Source organism: Spermophilus citellus (assembly GCF_964194105.1).
Source record: "Spermophilus citellus genome assembly, chromosome: 15".
NCBI lineage: Eukaryota > Metazoa > Chordata > Mammalia > Rodentia > Sciuridae > Spermophilus > Spermophilus citellus.
Window position 1 is genome coordinate 45,570,837 of NC_138195.1, and position 19,249 is coordinate 45,590,085.

The 19,249-nt window shown below is 55.2% G+C and overlaps 1 protein-coding gene across 20 annotated transcripts in view; it reads left to right on the plus strand.

Moving 5' to 3' along the window:
• Nucleotides 1-19,249, plus strand: part of CDH23 (cadherin related 23) — a 381,002-nt gene that overhangs the window by 346,346 nt on the left and 15,407 nt on the right. For 14 of the 20 annotated variants that reach the window (XR_014018890.1, XM_081267119.1, XM_081267138.1 and 11 more), the window contains 10 exons: nt 2,594-2,815; nt 3,009-3,128; nt 3,790-3,970; nt 8,174-8,307; nt 8,739-8,948; nt 10,017-10,124; nt 11,271-11,373; nt 12,465-12,590; nt 13,169-13,372; nt 15,786-16,244. Coding sequence is in view for 15 of the 20 variants with exons in the window: in XM_081267119.1 (XP_081123245.1) it covers nt 2,594-2,815; nt 3,009-3,128; nt 3,790-3,970; nt 8,174-8,307; nt 8,739-8,948; nt 10,017-10,124; nt 11,271-11,373; nt 12,465-12,590; nt 13,169-13,372; nt 15,786-16,244 (1,867 nt within the window). In the remaining 5 variants the exon portion in view is untranslated. Of the gene's footprint in view, nt 1-2,593; nt 2,816-3,008; nt 3,129-3,789; nt 3,971-8,173; nt 8,308-8,738; nt 8,949-10,016; nt 10,125-11,270; nt 11,374-12,464; nt 12,591-13,168; nt 13,373-15,785; nt 16,245-17,640; nt 19,136-19,249 lie in introns of those variants that run through there. The other 6 variants (XM_081267127.1, XM_081267131.1, XM_081267123.1 and 3 more) reach the window with 5 other exon arrangements.

The window sequence follows — 19,249 nt, forward strand, 5'->3', positions numbered from 1 at the left end:
GGACCAACTCAACTGAGATCAGGTGGGCACTGGGCCCTCTTCCACTCCAGCCAGCCTCTGGCAGAGTGAGGTGAGGTTTGCAGAGCCCTTCCCCCCTCCCCTCCCCCCCACCACACTGCCCAGCACTGAACCTTCTGCGTTGTGTCAGGGTAGGGCACAGAGGTATTGCCCAAAGTGTGGGCCTGGTCCAGAAACCTCAAGCACTCTTGCCCCGACGCCAGGGCAGAGAGGAAGTACTCAGCCTCTGGGGCCCCGACTTCCTGCTCACTCCCGAGGCCAGAGAAAGTCAGACCACCTTCCTAGGGCTCAAGGTGGAGCTTCTCATGGTGGTAGGTCTGCACAGCAGCCCCCACACAGCTACAGCCTGAATGCGGTGGCCTTCCTGGACAATCATCTTTGCTCAGATATTTGGGGCCCCCACACTCAAATCCATTATGGAGAAGGATGGAAAGTCCATCTGAGCTTTCAAATAAGACAGGAGAGATTGCACACGTTTCATTCTTGAGACAAAGTTTCAGGATGTGTCCCCCAGACTTGGTGCTTGTCCCCTCTCCACTCAGTTGAAAACTGATAAAATAATGCATTTCCCCCTTCTTACATGCTTGCTGTTTTAATAAAGATTCCCACAGACTCTAAGGCCCAAAAGATGCCTCCTGAGAAGGGACTCGGGCCACATGACTGACAGCAGACCAGTATCCGAAGAGACTTTAGAGGTCAAAGTGGTTTCTTTATTAACAGACAAAAAAGGTTCAAACAGGGGATGCAAGGGCTCAAGGTCACACAGCTCCATTTCAAGGTTGCCAGTCCTACCTGTTTTAGGAAAAGCTGTCCCTGAGAGCCATAGCTACAGGTCCTAGGAATCATCACCTTGTCAGGGGTGGTGACAGCCTTCTTGGGTTCAGGGACCCTGTCCATCTCTCTAGGCCTCCATAGGTGGCTCCAGAGTCAGCCAGGACCAAGGAAGAGGTTGCACACACATTGTCTAGATTCAGCTTTTGGTACGACCACCTGCTTTCCGTTCTCTGACCTTGACCATGGCCTCCTCATATTCTCTCACTAAGGCATCTTTGCAGTTGTCATAGCCAAGATGTTTCAGATGAGTCACTAGTAGTAGTTTATCCGGGTCAGGATCCTGGCAGCAAACAGATGGCACTCATAAAGGGCTCAACTCAAGAGAGTATAGTGGACGCCCCCAGACACCAGCGAGCACAGGAACCCCTTAGCACCATGTGTCCATGTGGAAGGAGGAGGTGATGTTGCTGGAGCCACCAGGGAAAGAACTGGAGCTTTGATTGGGGTCCCCACTAGAGACCCGGAGTCCCAGGCAGGGAGGGCCAGAGGGAGAGTGGAAGAAATCCCCCCACTCCCTCTGCCCCCCTCCTGTCTTCTGCAAGGGCTTCTATTGGCCAAGCCCACCTGGACGGCATTTAGCAAGGCAGCCTGGTAAGGCAGTCCACAGGGACCACCCCCCAGGGACGGCAAGGTGGAGAATGGAGTGGATGGGGCCAGGGATGAGCAGTAACAGCAGGAGGCTAATCTCAGATTTTCGTTTTCACCTACATGTAGGATGCCCCATCAGCCATTTCTTCTTACTGGTACACAATGATTGCACATAATGGTGGGACTGTCACATATTCATACATGCACACAACATAACAAGACAATCTGGCCAGTGTCATTCACATCAGCCACCTCTAGTAGATGTTGAGTGCTGAACACTCAGTGCTAATGGGCGGAACAGTACTTGTGTTCGACTGTGATCCCAAGCATCAGCTAGAACTGGCCAATCACAGCACTAGAAAACTTGCCTGGAAATCATATTCTTTGAGTTTTATTTTTCATGGCTCAACAAATTCTGTTCATGAAATTACCCCAAATTTCCCCACTTCAGAATGTTAAAAATAAGGCTGGGCATGATGGCACATGCCTGAATCCCAATGGCTCTGGAGGCTGAGGCAGGAGGATCGCGAATTCAAAGCCAGCCTCAGCAACTAAGCAAAAGCCCTAAGCTACTCAGTGGGACCCTGTCTCTAAATAAGATATAAAAAGGGCTGGGGATGTGGCTCAGTGGTTAAGCACCTCTAGGTTCAATCCCTGGTACCAAAAAAAAAAAAAAAAACCTGCTATAAATATTTCTTCCACTTACATGAATAATACATGAGCCTTAAATACTGAATTATAGCTAGTGCCCTACATTCTTGTCTCTTATTATCTGGAAGGAGACCCAGGGTCAATAAGGCCCTGGCCCAGGCAAGACTCTGGGTTGGGGTGACACCTGGGGTTCATCAGTGTGCCAGTTTTAATCACAAGATCACTGTGCTGATGAGGATCCCAATCTTGGTCTGGCCTCTGCAGTGCTGTGGTTGATTGGTGATGTCTGCCATGAGCCTGGCCATGAATGTGATGGTACAGGTGCCATCTCAGCCCTAAGCAGTTGCCCAGCTCGATTTTGACAGCGCCTCTGTGCTTTCTTCCTCTACCAGCCGGTGACCTGCCTCCCTCTCCCTCGCTTTCCTCCCCATGTTGGATCACACTGAGTTCAGTCCGGGAGAACAGCCCCGGGCCAGGGCACCTGACGGGCTCTTCTCCACAGGCCACCACTCATGTGTACGTGACCATCGTGGACGAGAACGACAACGCTCCCGTGTTCCCGCAGCCTCACTATGAGGTGCTGCTGGACGAGGGTCCGGACACGGTCAACACCAGCCTGGTCACTGTCCGAGCACTGGACCTGGACGAGGGGCCCAATGGCACCGTCACCTACGCCATCGTCGCAGGCAACATCCTCAACACCTTCCGGATCGACAGGCACACGGTCAGCACTGAGGGCCACGCGGGGCTGGGAGCTTCAGCAGGGGCTGCTGGGAGCTCCACGGGGGTCCGGGAGGAAGGCACAGCTGGGTGGGAGGGCTCTCCATCGTGGCCAGGGCCCACCTCCTGGGCAGTCAGAGGCTGCTCTGGAACTGCCGTCCATCAATCCACCCTCGTTCTGTCTGTCCATCCCTCAGGGAGTCATCAGTGCCATCAAGGAGTTGGACTATGAGATCAGCCATGGCCGCTACACCCTGATTGTCACCGCCACAGACCAGTGCCCCATCTTGTCCCACCGCCTCACCTCTACCACCACGGTGTGTGGGTGGGACCCGGGACCCAGCCCCCAGCCCCAGTGTGGAGTGGGAGGAAAACAGGCCCAGAAAGCTGAAAGGGAGAGGGGCTGGGAAGACTGTCCAGGGGAAATGGCTAAATCCAAGAGTGCTGTCCTGCTCTTAGCAGCCCACCCAAACTAGCTGTGTGACTTTAAGGAGGTTGCTAAAACTCTCTGTGTGACTCCACCCACAGGTGAAAACACCTTCCTCCCCTTCATGGGAAAAGCAGGAACTCTGGTTAAGCCAACAGGGGTTCAAACTCCTGATTTTTCACTTCCTTACTGTGTGACCCTGGCCAAGTCACTTAACTTCTCTGAGCTTTGATTTCTTCATTTATGAAAGAGGGATTTAAAAAAAAAAAATCTATGATTCTGGGAGAAGAAAATAGGATCATGCGAAATGACCAAAGGGCAGCAAAAACTAGGCATTCATAACATTATATCTGTGATGCCCATCAAAAGATCCTGATGACCATCCACACACTGGCTTCAAATGCCCTCCCACATCCATGGCCTCACAGGAACCAGCCCCAGGGAGTCTAGGAGCATTCCCAGGTCCAGATGGAGGAGCGGGGCCCAGAGGGCAGCTGCACCCAGCGGGAGGCTGGCTGGAGCAAGGCCCTGCTGAGCTTGTTCACACTCAGGTGCTCGTGAATGTGAACGACATCAACGACAACGTGCCCACCTTCCCCCGGGACTATGAGGGACCCTTTGATGTCACCGAGGGCCAGCCGGGGCCCAGGGTGTGGACTTTCCTGGCTCACGACCGGGACTCAGGCCCCAACGGGCAGGTGGAGTACAGCCTGGTGGACGGAGACCCTCTGGGTGAGCAGGGGGTCTGCACATGGTGGTGGGGGCAGACACCCCCCCTCCGCCGAGGGCCTCTCCCCAACCCACTCAGGAGTAGGGCAGGAAGGGAGGTCTCAAGGCAGCTGGTCTCCCCGTGGTGTGATCTTGCCCTCTCTGGGCCTTGGTTTCCCCATCCATCAGATGGGGGGTGATCTTGACAGGGGTATGGTGAGAATCGGCATCTGACTCTTTATTGAGTACCTAGTATGTGCTGGCCGCGTGCCAGGTGCCGAGGCTACACAACAGACACGAATTCCTGCCTTCGAGACAGGATCCAGGCAACACGCTGAGTAGGTAGATGACTTACTAACTGATGAAGTGTTAAGACCTGTCCAAGGGGCGACATTTGAGCAAAGAACTGAAGTGGGTAAGAAACAGTCGGAGCAGCTCTCTAGGGAAAAGCATCCCCAAAAGAAGGAGCAGCCAGGGCCAAGGCCCCGGCCTCGGAGCAGGCCCCGTATGTCTATGAGAAGCAAAAGCCCCTGTGGTCAGCTGAAGCTAAACAAGAGGATGAGGAGGAAGAAATGAGGTCAGGAGGCTGGGCCAGAGGTTGTCAGACCTTGAGGGCCGTAAGAGGACCTGGTGTTGACGGAGGAGGCCGACCACATGGGAGGGCTTTGAGCAGGGGAGGGACAGGGTCACTCTGGTTCCCATGCTCAGAAGAGAGCACAGGGCTGCCCAGGAAGGAGCCTGGTGAAGACACTGAGGCTAGAGGCGGGCCACCTGGGACAGGGGTGGTGGCATCGCTGGGGGTGAGAGGTGGCACTCTGCCCAGCAGGATGCTTGGTCATGAGTGTGAGAGAAAGTCAGGGAGGGGACCTGAGTGGCCCAAGGACAGCGTTCCTCTAACACCCGCAAGCCTGCAAGCGTGGAGGGAGGGGGGCACAGGGAGCGGGGTCTGGGCTGGAGACAGGTACGGGGAAGTTGCCACACGGAGACATTTAAAGCCACCCAGGAAGTGGAGAGGGTGGGGATAGAACACAAAGTGTGGGGAAACTGGCCATGAAGCGGCTAAAGGGGAAATAACCCACGTCCAGAGCACCCGATTCAGAGCCCCTGCTGTCCAGAGCTGGCGGAGGCCACTCCACTGTGACATGCCACCCTCTCATGTCCCCAAGTCTCCTCTCTGGCCAAGCACCATGCCTTTATCTTCCAAAACCCAGCATAGTCTCTGTCCTGTTATTTTCACAAGACAGGACTCTGTCATTTTATGGGAGTCCCTGGTCCTGCCCAGGAAGGTACCAAAGCCCGACTGAGAGGTGATGCTGGACAGGCAGCTGAACCCCTCCTGGGAAGGGCCTGGTCCTCACCCCAGCTTCCTGGGCGCCGGGCTCACCCATGTCCCAGCACACCACAGACGGCTCCATGCCCAGCGCAGGAGAAATCTCCCTGGTTAGGAATGGGGGTGGGGGGCTTGTGGAGATGTCCCCTGAAGCAGTGGGAGAGGCGGGGGTTTCCCTAGGGTGACCCCAGCTGGGGCTCCCTCTCCCCAGGCAGGAAGAGCAGACAGGTAGAGCCCCAAGATCATTTCAGGCTCCCATTGCACTAACCCCATCCCAGAAAGGCAGGGATGACCTAACGGGACCCCAGAGCCAGCAGCCGGGTCACATCCCCTCCCTCCTCTTTAGTCATGCTGGAAACTTGGAAAGTTGACACTTGCTATAACTCAAGACTGGTTTTCTGGAGAGAGCCAGTTTAGCCACACCCCATCAGAGAAGAGAGTGTCACTCGCAGGCCACCCAGCTTAAAGGTCACCTTCCCACCCCTACAGTGGAGCCTGGAGGGGGTTCTGTGGTGGGGAACCCTAGGACCTTCAGCTGCCCATTCTGGCCAGACCTGCTCTTTGGTCCCCTTTCCTACATCCTCATCCCCACTGAGAGCTCCCAGTTCCCCAGAGGGCTCCTGGGACTCCTTCCAGCTGCCCCTAATGATACCCAGAGTTGCCATGAATCCGTGCACGGAAAGTGGACCAGGCCTTCCCTAGGCCTGGCACAGCCTGGCCAGGGCACCTCCAGATATGGATGTCAAGGCCAGGTCAGCAACAATTAGGATTCAGACCTGGGTAAGACGGGATTGAAATCCTGTGCTTTTAACCTCCTGCCTCCAGGTGTGGAGGGTGGTGAGATCTGTCCTGGGGCAAGCTGCTAAGGAGGCTAATCTGCAGAGTGGACCTTTAGCCTGCCCACTTCCTGCATCCCCAAGCTGACCTTGTCAGGATCTTGCCTGAGCCCAGCCCCCGAGGCCTTCAAGAGCACAGTGATAGGGCCTCTCCCCCCCCCCCCCCCTGGCTTTGGAGGAAAGGCAGAAGGCCATCTGCCAGCCCATGGTCAGAGAGCTGGGAAATCCCTAGAAAGGGAATCCCCAGTTCTTTGGAGACCTTGGAGCATCAGGGGCTCAGGAAATCCTGCTGGAAGTAGCTTCCTTCCGCCCCCCAGGCAGGGAGGGGCCTGTGGGGGCCAAGGGGAGACTGGGAGTAGAAGGGCTGGTGGTAAATCCCAGGTGCAGATGGCACCTGGGAGGAGTGGGGGGCTGGGAATGGAGCCTAGGATGTGAGGCAGGCACCGGAAATCTCCAGGTCGCCTGGGCCTCTCCCTTGCCCTGTCCCCGTGTGCTGTGTATCTGTGAGCCAGTTAGCACCCCACTCTGGGCCTGATCCCCAAGTGCAAGAGGGAAAGTGAAGAAAGTGACTTTCTCCTGGGTCAGTTCCTGGGAGACTGCAGGGGTGACCCCTGGTCCTCGGGCTCTCTCCACTTAGAGCCTCAGTCCATTCTCTCTGCGCCAGTGGGGCTCCCACATGCCCCCTTGGCGTCCTTCTCGTCCCCCCTCACCCTGTCAAACATGTTGTCTGGAAAGCCCACGAGTCCCGTGAGATGCAGTGGGCCAAGACCCAGAGCCCAGGGTTCGAATCCTGGGTCTGCCATTACCTTGTTGTGGAAGAGTAGCCAAGGGGTCAGCCCTCTGTGGGCCCTGGCTTCATTGTCAAAAGACACGACACTGGATAGGCCAGAGTCAGATTCTAAGGTTCATACCTCAGGCACTGACTCAACCAGGCCAAGATAAGGACTGAACCCCAAAAGGCCAGGCGGGGTGCTCTGAAACCTCAGGGGAAGGAAATCAGGGTCACCACAGGCCTAGGAGAACCCCCTCTGCAGCCAGAGCGGTAGCCTACACAGAGGCCATGACCTTGCCCACCATCACAAAGCACTCTTTCACATGAGGCCTTGTCCCTCCCCAGTGCCCCCTTGTAGAAGTCGTGGTGTCTGGGGGAGATGGAAATTCACCAGAGCCAGCTGCATGACACACCTGTAACCCCTGCAGCTCGGGAGGCTGAGGCAGGAGGATCACAAATTCCAGGCCAGCCTCAGCAACTTAGCGAGACCCTGTCTCAAAATCAGAAGGGCTGTGCGTGTAGTTCACGTTAGAAATACTGGAGTGCCGCAAGGAATCAGACAGACCCATGTTCGGAAGTAACTCAGCAAGGCTTTACTTTTCTTCTGCAGAAGCCTGTTACCAAAGAAAATCCTCCCCCAAGAGAGCACACCTGGGGAGAGGGAGGGCAGTTCACCTGTCTTTATCCCTAAAGCGGCCCTGCCCCTTGCTCTGATAGGAGGAGCTCGGGGTTACAGTCTATGTGATTGGTTCATTTTAAAATTGGGGTGGGCCAAGGGAAAGGGCCACAGTTTAAATGGCTACAATTGGATCTTACATCCCAATTAAGGCTAAAAGCTATATTTTGAAAATTGGCCACTGAACTTTCTATTTCTCACACTCAGTGGTAGAGCATCCCTGGGTTCGATCTCCAGTACAAAAGAAAAAAAAAAAAAACCTGATGCCATAGTTAATTTCTCATCAACAGTGGTTGGAAAGAGTGTTCCTGGGTAGGTAGGGAGCCCCGCTTTCCAACACAACCATCTTACCCAGGGTCAGTCTTGGGTCTGGGCGGGCCCGGGGAAGGGTGCTGATTGGTCTGGAATTGAGGACGCGTGGGCCGTGAGCGGCCACACCCACTGCCCCCCTGGTCTTATGGAGCTGAAGCGGGGAGCAGTGGAGGCTTGGCACCCTGGTTGTCCTCAGCCCTGGCGAGGGGGGCTGGCCACCGGGAGGGGAGAAGCCAGGCCCTCTACAGCTCCTGGCCATTCCCAGCTAATGGCTAACTCCCGCCTTTTCTGGGGGCCGCAGGGGAGTTCGTGATCTCTCCCGTGGAAGGGGTGCTGCGGGTCCGGAAGGATGTGGAGCTGGACCGGGAGACTATTGCCTTCTACAACCTGACCATCTGTGCCCGCGACCACGGGGTGCCCCCACTCAGCTCCACTGTGAGTACGGGACCCCACTCCAGGGCTTCCCCTTCCTGCCCCCCCCTTCTCCTCATAGAGATTCCTGCGAATACTGTCACCCTCCTGCCCTGAGGGGCCACAGGCTGCTCTAGGGCCAGTCTAAGACCCCGAGTCCCTCTGAAGACTCATCCCTGGGGGCTGGGCAAGGGCCTGGTGGCTGAAGCTGCTCAGGGCACTCCTGACCCCGCGCCCCTGGGGAGAGGCTGCACTTCCCGCCAGGCCTCTGCCCCCAGCCCTGCCTCGCTAGCCACCCTCCCTCTGCCTCCATCACCTCCTGCTTTTCCTTCTCCTGCCTTTGTTTGACCTGCATCTTCCTCTTTCTCTTCCCCACGGCCTCCGGCCTCCGTGCCTTCCCTCCCTCAATGCCTCCTCTTGCTGCTCCTGGCACTCCCTCCTCTGGCTGGCCCCAGATGCTGGTGGGGATCCGGGTGCTGGACATCAATGACAATGACCCGGTGCTGCTGAACCTGCCCATGAACATCACCATCAGTGAGAACAGCCCGGTCTCCAGCTTCGTCACCCGGGTCCTGGCCAGCGACGCCGACAGCGGTTGCAATGCGCTCCTCACCTTCAACATCACCGCAGGCAACCGGGAGCGGGCCTTCTTCATCAACGCCACGGTAGGCCCCCGAGGGCCCTCCCCGAAAAGGGGACCCTGTCCTAGAGGCCTTTAGATGTTGCGGTCTGGCCTCCTGCTTCCCGCATGGAATCCTGGAGTTCCCTGTGAGCTGTGTCAAAGGGAAAATTCCTTTAGGCAAACTGCATAGAGCAGAGCTCAGTGAGGAAGAAACAAAAAGCATGAAAGACCTTCTTCAATGGGGCGGCCTCTATGACCAGAGCGGGTTCTGGTCAAAGAAATGGACTCTTTACTAAAAGGGAATTCTAGCCAATAAACGGATCCATCAGCATTAATCAAAACACTTGCTGGGCGCCGTGGCACGTGCCTGTGATCCCTGCGAGACTGAAGCAGGAGGATCACAAGTTCAAAGCCAGCCTCAGCAACTCAGCAAGGCCCTGAGCAACTCTGTGAGACCCCTGTCTCTAAATAAAATACAAAAAGGGCTAGGGATGGGGCTCGGTGGTTAAGTACCCCTGGGTTCAATCCCTGGTACCAGAAAACAAACAAACAAAACTCCCTGAAGTAAAACATAAGCACAGCTTAGTCTGTCTGTCTGTCTGTCATGGATACAGCTTAAATAGTTAACTGGCTACTGCAGTTACCCGAATTAACCATATTGGTTTGGTCTGTGGGCTCCTAGTGCCAAAGCCTCATCCAAATCGATGGCCTCTTACAATTTAGCAGCCATCTCTAGTGTCCATCTAGAGCTACCTGAGGTTTTTCCTGGGCAGAGATGGGGCTAGAGCCTCTGGGGACACTTGAGTTCTGTCCAAGATGCACCAGAAATGCTCACTTGGCCTCTTGGAGTGTCCGTAGACTACAGACACCATGGCATCCTCAAAGGGCCCACACTTTGTGGACAGCAAGACCTTGGGGATTGGTCACTCACCCTCGCCCTGGCAGGAGCCTGCCAGCCCACATTTGGCCCTCTGGACCATCTCTTGGGTGCTTTAGGGAGAGAGCTCATAGCCACCCCTGGAGCTGCAGGCTGAGCAGTTGGGCATCTGTGGGTCAGAGCCAAAAGTGGGGAACAGGTGGCCACTCAGCTCACCTGCCCTGCACATCCCAGACAGGGATCATCACTGTGAACCGGCCCCTGGACCGTGAGCGGATCCCAGAGTACAAGCTGACCATTTCCGTGAAGGACAACCCGGAGAACCCACGCATAGCCAGAAAGGTGAGGCGGAGGGCACAGTGGGCCCCGTGGGGTGCTCGAGGGGCACACGACACATCACCTTTACCACAGCAGCAGGCCTGGGGCTCAGGTGCACGGGTCTTGGAATGAGCAAGTGCTGGATTCAAATCCCAGCTTAAGAAAGAAAAAATCCCAACTTTTCCCGTCCTTAGGTGTGTGGCTTTGACAGATTAACACTCTGGGCCTTCGTTTCCTCTTCTGAAAAAGATCACACCCACCTCAGAGTTGTGGAGAGGATGAAGGGGTCCTCAGCACAGTGCTGGGAACGGGACAACCCCTCAGTGGCCACCCTCAGTGGGTGCCAGCTGCTGTCCTCTCCCGCCACCGACACCTGGCGCACACCCCATCTGTGTGCCTGGGCTGTGCGTTCACACACACTGAGGTCCTGAAGACACTGCGTTTTCCTTCAAAAACCAAAGAAATGGACTCTTTACTAAAAGGCCATGGGCATTGCATAGCAGTCCCTGTCCCCTGTCGGAGGGGTCAGCTCTCTTCCCAACCTCTGAGGCCAGAGTCTTTGGGCTCAGTTCATCTCGGCTCTGCGCCTGGCTAGCTGTGTGGCTCAGCCAGGGCACTGTTCTCCCTGGGCCTCAGTTTCCTCATCGGTTCAGCCAGAGGAGACTGCGGGCTGGCGGTATCTTAAGGCCCTTGCCTCCCTCGGTGCCTTCCGGTTCCTTCTCTTGCTTCCTACCTCCTCTTCTGCTTTTTCTGGCTCTCATTTCCCCTCTCCTTCTGATGCTTTGGAGGGCCCTGGCCATCCTGGGGCCAGCAGTGCTGAGGGGTTGGGGGTGGGAGAGGCTGGCAGCTAGCTCGCCCCTCTGTGCCGCGGTTCCTGCCCCTCTGAAATGGTGATAGCATCCCGGGGTACAGGGTACATGATTCGGCACCACTCAGATCCACCCTGCCTGTGACCTTCACACTACCTCCCTGAAGGAGTTAAGATCCCCCTTTGCTCCACTGCAAACCTGATGCCAGACAGAGGGGAAGTTACTTGCCCAAGGTCAACCAGTGAGCTGCTAAGGAGTGGGGGCTTGAAGCCAGGTCCCTGGACCCTGGTGCAGGCTTCTTGGATCAAGGGGTCCCTTTTCCAGAGCACAGCCTACAGCCTGCCCCTGTCCCATCTCACAGGATTTTGACTTGCTGCTGATCTCTCTTGCCGATGAGAATGACAACCACCCCCTCTTCACTGAGGGGACCTACCAGGCAGAGGTGATGGAGAACTCTCCTGCTGGTAGGTGCTGGGCCCGCCCAGGGGCTCCTGCCATGGCCGGCACTGCTGGGGCCTCAGGCATGGAGACGCGCCATGGGCCCAGTCGGGGGGCCAGATGCAGGCCCCAGGGGTGCAGAAGGGGGTCAGAGGAAAGGGACAGGCACAGTTCTGAGGGCTAGGGAGAGGGGACAGCTGCTGGGCCTCTTAGGGGCCACTAGAGAGACTGCAGGACGGGCTGAAAGAGCCCGTGTGGCGCTTGGTCCCCAGGGTGGCGCTTGGTCCCCAGGGTGGTCTGAATAAGCCCCACTGTTGCCAAAGAGGGGTGTTTAAGGTGAAAGGGCGCCCGCCAGGCCTTTGGTTTGGAAGCTCTGGGGAATAGCTTTAATCAGATGTGGAGGTCCCAGGAGGCCAGCATAGATGAGCCACACCTCCCTCCCCAGGGACAGAGTTTGCCCTTTGGCACGTCCCCAGGTGCGCCCTCACTTCTCTTCCAATCTCCCCAGCCCCCAAAGCTCGGGGGTCAGAGAGAGAAGCGCTGAGATGCTCCTCGCCTGACTCCCTGCCTGTGTGCGTGCTCCCGCGGGGGCCAGTGCACATGTCTGTCGAGGCATCTCACGGGTTAGGGTGTGCACAGATGCGCAGGGGTGTGTGACACACAAGCCAGATGTGCCCACCTGAGAAGGCAGACCCCACACGCCCGGGAATCCCGGCCCTGGTCTGCTGTGCACGCTCACGTCCGTCGACGGGGCCCACATGCAGTCAGATGCTCTAGATTTGTTGGGGCAGAGAGGCCCACACTCAGAGAAGGGACAAGGGCGCCCCGGACCCTCCGTGGAGTGGCCGGTCTCAGAGGCTGCTGGGAAGGAAGCCCGCGGCTGGGCTCGCTCACGCTCTGTGTTCTCTCCCAGCAGGGCTGTGAGGCCGCTCCCCAGGCATCTGCGTTCAGTCTGCCAAGGCTGCCGCAGGCCCGCCCGCCCGGGCCTCCCCACCCTGCCCACCTCACCTCCCTCCCCTCTCATCCATTGTCAGCCATGGCTCACTGGGGTCAGGGGCCGGGGAGCGGGGAGGGGGGACCCTGTTGACCTGCGGTGACTCCTTTCCTCCTGGCCCAGGGACCCCCCTCACGGTGCTCAACGGGCCCATCCTAGCCCTGGATGCGGACCAGGATGTGTATGCCGTGGTCACCTACCAGCTGCTGGGCCCCCAGAATGGCCTCTTTGACATCGACAACAATACGGGTGAGGCCTGGGCACCGCCCCGGCTTCCCGCTGGGGCTCTGGGGTGGACGGGCGGCTGCTAGACCTGGGACCTCCTGCTCAGATCCAGGTTGATCCAGGTCGCCCACCGGGACCCATTCCTCACAGCCCACATCCCATAGTGCAGCTGGTTGAGGCCACCCAGGGGCCACACAGGGGGACCAGAAGGAAGCTGGAACCTCCTGGTGCCCAAACTCTCAGCCTGAGTACAGAGCCCCAGCCCTGCCCTTCCCTTCCCAGGACCTGGGTCACACAGGAGCCGCCAAAACAGCTTCCCCCTCCTCCACCCAGATCAGCTCCCAGAAACCATGTCCCGTTGGCCTCATCTGGGACGGAAGGCCAATGGGTGACAGATATCCACCTCAGTGGAGCGGGTCCATCCTGTCCTGGGTCGGTCTTCCAGGCTGGACTCTTGAGGGCACAGAGGGTACCCATGAGCCACACAGAGGACACAGGGGCCTCCCTAGACACAGGTGGCTGCGTCTGGGGAAGAAAGCCATTGGGACATCTTCTCTGCTCCCTTCATCTCTGTCCCCACTGCGCTCCTTTCCCTGCACCAGGTGTGGTGACCGTGAGGTCAGGTGTCCTCATTGACCGGGAGGCCTTCTCCCCCCCTGTCCTGGAGCTGCTGCTGCTAGCTGAGGACATAGGACTGCTCAATGGCACGGCCAACCTGCTCGTCACCATCCTGGATGACAACGACAACTGGCCCACCTTCAGCCCTGCCACCCTCACTGCCCACCTGCTGGAGAACTGCCCACCAGGTGAGCAGAAGACAGACCCCACCCCCACCCCCGATCCCTGCCAGGAGCAGGTTGGGGTCACTGGGGGTGGGAGGTCCAGGTGGATGCAGGGTTTACCCCCCAGTGGGGGAGAGATGGGCTGCATGTGATTGGGGAACCCAACCCCTGCACTCCCTTCTCCGAACCTCAGCTTTTTATTGTTCTTGTTGCTGGAGACCACACCCAGGGCCTTGCACATGCTGAGCCCGTGCGCTACCACTGAGCTGCACCCCCAGCCCCATAGTCCATACTGTATTCCCAACAAGATGCTGTGTTCATGGTAGGAAAGTCTGGGTATCTTAATGTCGAAATAGGATCAATGTATTTCCATCACAATCACAATTTCATTTGGGGGGATAAATTTGGTTCTAAAGTTTATCTGGAAGAATAAGAAATTTTCAAAGTATACTAAAGCCAGATTTGCTCTACCAGATATGACACATTATGGAGCTACAGTATTTAAAACCATGTGGTATGAACACAAGACTGGGGTGGAGCAGCCCCCAAACAGACAATGGCGCATTAAAGTATATAGTATTATGGGACTTAAAAATATGAAACCAATGGAGAAACTATTTAGTGAGAAAAAAATATTATCTAGTATGTTGGATTATATAATCTACATGTAATCCAATTACATGTGATCTAATGGTGTAGAATCTCACCTCAGGGCTGGGGATGTGGCTCAAGCGGTAGCGCGCTCGCCTGGCATGCGTGCGGCCCGGGTTCGATCCTCAGCACCACATACCAACAAAGATGTTGTGTCCGCCGAGAACTAAAAATAAATATTAAAAATTCTCTCTCTCCTCTCTCACTCTCTCTTTAAAAAAAAAATAGAATCTCACCTCATATAAGACACCAAAATAATACCTCTACATTCTAAAAAATATGTAGAAGAGTAGAAAATGCTTAAAAACTAAAAGAAGAAAATTTATCTGGTTTCTGGGTACAAAAGTTTTAAGCGTAAAAGAAACAGAAGAGTGCTGGGTGCTCACTCCTATAATCCCAGCGGCTGGGGAGGCTGAGGCAGGAGGATTGGGAGTTCAAAGCCAGCCTCAGAAAAAGTGAGATGCTAAGCAACTCAGTGAGACCCTGTCTCTAAATAAAATACAAAATAGGGCTGGGGATGTGGCTCAGGGGTCAACGCTCCTAAGTTCAATCCCTGATACCCCCCCCCAACAAAAAAAAAAAAAGAACTCAAAGAAAATATTAAATTTCAATACATTAGAAAAAACTTCTGGGTAACTGGGGGTGAAGCTTGGTGGTAGAGCTTGTGCTTAGTATGTGCAAGGCCCTGGGTTCCATTCCCAGCCCCACAAAAAAATAAACCTCTTTAAACTTCTATTTACGTTAAACAATTATGATCGGGCTGGGGCTGTAGCTCAATGGTAGAGTGCTCGCCTAGCAAGCATGAGGCCCTGGGTTCAATCCTCAGCACCACATAAATGTAAAATAAAGATATTGTGTCCACTTAAAACTAAAAAAAAAAAATTAAAAAAAAACCAATGATGACCAATACTGTAACTGAGTAAAAAGTAACTGAGAAAAAGATATTTGTCGTAAGTAACAGAGAAAAAGTTTTTTGTCCCGAGTTACTGTATCAGTCAGCTTTCATTACTGTAACAAAAAGTCTGAGATGATCAACTTAAAAAAAGGGAAGATTCATTTGGGCCAACAGTCTTGGAGGTTTCAGTTCATGGTCAGTCAGCCCCATCGCTTTTGGCCCTGAGGTGAGACAGAGCATCATAGCAGAGCAAGCGTCCCACCTCGTGATGCCCAGGAAAAAAAGCAGTGGTGCCAGGGTCCCAATAGCCTCTTCTAGGGCACACTCCCATGTGACTGGAAGACCCCAGCTAGCCCCACCTTCTAATAGTGCCCTGGGCTGAGAATCAGGCCTTTAGCACATGAGCCTTTGGGGAACCCATTCACACACCACCGAGGTTTTCATAACTGTGTGCAGTAATTTGTATAAATCGACAGAAATGGGCAGAAGGCAAAAAGCAGACGCTTTTCAGAAGGTACAACTGACCTTAAATTATAAAATATTGCCTAATTAAAGAAGGTAGGAGCAGGTGTGGTGCACACCCGTCATCCCAGTGACTCGGCAGACTAAGGCAGGAGGATCCCAAGTTCAAAGCCAGCCTCAGCAACTCGGCAAGACCCTGCTCAAAACAGAATAAGAAGGGCTGGGGGTGTGGCTCAGTGGTAAAGCACCCCTGGGTACAAGCCCCAGTACCAAAAACATATATTTTTCTATAAAATTACAAACATGAAAAATTTTTTAAAAATAAATGCTGGAAAGATTGCGGTGAGAAGGTGTCCCTGGTGCACCGCAGTAAAGGGGTGCTGACCTGGTCTGCTGGGGGTCTCATGCTCGCTACTCCTCCCCCCACAGGATTTTCGGTCCTTCAAGTCACAGCCACGGACGAGGACAGTGGCCTCAACGGAGAGCTTGTCTACCGAATAGAGGCCGGGGCCCAGGACCGCTTCCTCATCCATCCCGTCACTGGAGTCATCCGAGTGGGCAATGCCACCATCGACAGGGAGGAACAGGAAGCCTACAGGCTGACGGTGGTGGCCACCGACCGGGGCACTGTCCCCCTCTCGGGCACAGCCATCATCACCATTCTGATCGATGACATCAATGACTCCCGCCCCGAGTTCCTCAACCCCATCCAGACGGTGAGCGTGCTGGAGTCGGCAGAGCCAGGCTCTGTCATTGCCAACGTCACCGCCATCGACCTGGACCTCAACCCAAAGCTGGAGTACCATATCGTTGACATCGTGGCCAAGGATGACACCGACCGCCCGGTGCCCAACCAGGAGGATGCCTTCGCCGTGAATATCAACACAGGTGCAGGCCTCCCCCTCCCCCTCCGACTCCTGCCTGGACTCTGCTCCTTGCTTCCTGCCTTCCTTCCTTTATTCTTCCTACACAGTTCCTTCTATTCTCCTTTCTCCCTGTTAATATTGTATTCTTCTCTCTCTCTCTCCCTCCCCCTTCCTCCTCCCTCAAGCAGCATCTCTGTCCCTCCTGGCTCTGTCCCTCTGCAGTATTGCACGAGAGTGCCCATCTCACCACATCCATGCCAGCACTCCGTATTGTAGAATGTTTGTGTTTTAAAGGAAAATGGCACCTTGCTTCAATATGCTTTTCTTTACTAACTAGGTTCAAACCAATGCTTTCTCCCCACGTACACTGGCCATTTAAATCTGTAAGCTACATCCATTTGTACTGTTAACAATTTTCTTATACTGTCACGAAACAAAGGGGACTGCAGCTTATCTTTCACCATTGACGCAGCCTAGCACAATTGGATTCTGCCATTTCCACAACAGCTTGGTGTTTGGGCTTTTTTGGCAAGTTAGAGAAGGGACATGGATATTCCAAAGCACACTTTTCAGAAGGGCCACAGGAGTGACGGAAAAATTAACATGGCTGTGACGGAAGGCTAAAAAATCGTTGTTATTCAGAGAAACGTGCAGGGACTCGGCAGTGAGACATTTTCCCACGTGTGAAGTATCTCCATAGCAGACATAAGGATCCTGGCGATGTGGATGTTGGTATAGTGTGGGAACATTGGAACCCTCGTGCATTACTCTAGTAGTTGGGACTGATTCCACCATCAGGACAATCCAGCATGAGGTCCACTAAGACCCCTGGATCTACCATATGTCCCAGAGAAACCCTGAGGGCAATCATGGGACTGCCTGTGGGTGTTCACAGCAGTGTTAGTGGTGCTAGTGGGACTCGAAGGCCACACAAGTATCCATCCCTAGGAGCCTAGAGAGTAAAAATCAGTGGGTCCGTGGGGTGCCATGCAGTTGAGCAGACACGCAGCACCGTGGGTGGATCTACAGCAGTCACAGAAAGAGCAAGGGTGAGAGAGATACCACTGTAGCATTTGCATTAATGTCTTTAAAAACATCGCACAGTTTTCATGTGATTTTTAAATAAAAATGCAGACGAGTACATCGCTGTGTTTACGGAAGGAGACTGAGGGAGTGGGGTACTCAAGTGAGAGGGGCCAGAGGTCACCGCGTGCCATAGCCAGAGTGCAGTCACCTCCGTCTGGATGGGGGCCCAAAGGACAAGAAGGAGAGCCATCTATGCCGGAGGCCGCCCAGGCCCAGGTCCTGGACCCCTGGTGCCCGGCTCAGGACCATGGAGAGCCGCCACTCCCTGCTCTCCTGCCGTTCTCTGTCCTCCCTCCTCCTACTGACTCTCTTCTCTCTATTTTTCTTTCCAGTGTCTTCTCTGCCCTTTGCCTCCTGCTCTTCCACCTCACTGGCTCCCCCTCCCCCTCTTGCCAGAGCCTGGCCCCAGGCTGTCCACTCCTTGGCTCCCACCTGCTCCTCCGCTCTCCTGGCCCTCCCCTCTCCCTGCACAGCCCTGTCCCTCCTGCCCTGGTCGGCTCTGAGCCCCGTGCCCGCACCCTGCTCCGCACCCTCCCGTGTCCCCTGAACTAACTGACTTAACCCTCTTCTCTCCCCACGGCTGGCAGGCCCGCAGGTTTGAGCTCTGTCTCTGTCACTTCCCACCTCATCTCCTCTCTGCTTCACCCATTGTCCTCCTCCATGCCCACCGCACCCCACCACCCCTCCTGCCCCGGGGGGCCAGGCCAGGCCGTGGCCCAGCCTTTGCAGACTGAATGCAGCTGCCCTCTCCCCATCCTCGCTCCCCAGCCTGGGGGACGGGGAGCGAGAGTAGGAAGAGGAGGAGGAGGAGGAGGCGGCAGCCCAGGGTAAGTGACGGCCCCCATGGCTGGGGACCCATGGAGGACAGAAGCCCAGTCAGGGGGTCCGCCAAGGGGGAAGGGAGCCCGAGACCCCAGTGCCTGAGGAGGAGAGGGGTCCTCAGCCTATGGAAGAGGGAGGAGCCGCCAGGCCCGCAGCAGGCAGGAGAAGACAGACCCCCTCCCAGGGGCAGCACTGAGACCGCCAAACTAGGTCTGTCCAGACAAGCCCACGGTTCTGGAGGGTTCTTCTCTGGTCAGGGAGTAGGCGGGGACTCTGGGAGGCAGTGGGTAGAAGAGAAGGAACCGGATTGCTGATTTTTATTTAATTAATTTATTTATTTGGTTCTGGGGATTGAACCCAATGGCACTTAACTACCAAGCCACATCCCGGCCCATTAGTATTTTATTTGGAGACAGGGTCTGGCTGAGTTGCTTAGGGTCTTGCTAAGTTGCTGAGGCTGGCCTTGAACTGGTGAGCCTCCCGCCTCAGCCTCCTGAGCTGCCGGGATCATAGGCGTGCACCACTGGGCCCAGCTCGCTTGCTGACACTAATGTGAAGTCAACCTTCTTGTCCTGCAATCAGCCCAGTTCACACTGACTTAATCATTAAGACAAAGGGCCCATCCCACCATGTGGTCACCTTCAGGGACCCTCCTCATGGGTTTTCAGCTGCTGTGACCTTCCTTTTTACTTGATCTCCCTGGAACATATGAATTTTTAAAACTGTGACCAAAACGCACATAAAATTGACCGCCTGAGCCATTTGAAGTATGCAGTGTGACAGTGTTAAGGACGTTCATGTCATTGTGGATTATAAGTATTTTTAAACAAAATCACCTAGCACTTTCTATAAGCTGGGCGCAGCCCTGAGTACTTTGTAAATGGAAATTTAACTTTTCCGATCCTCAAAATAACCCTGTATGGTAGGTGCTGGAATTTCCCCCTTTTGCGTGTGAGGAAACGGAAGTGCAGAGAGGTTAAGTAACCTACGGAGGTCGCCTGGCTAGTAAGCATTAAGTGGGGGGCAAGTCCCCAAGGGTGGACCGTCCCAGCCACAAGTCCTGGGTCCACCGAGGACTACTGCCCTCTTTAGGGACTGGAGGGGTTGGCCAGGAGCACC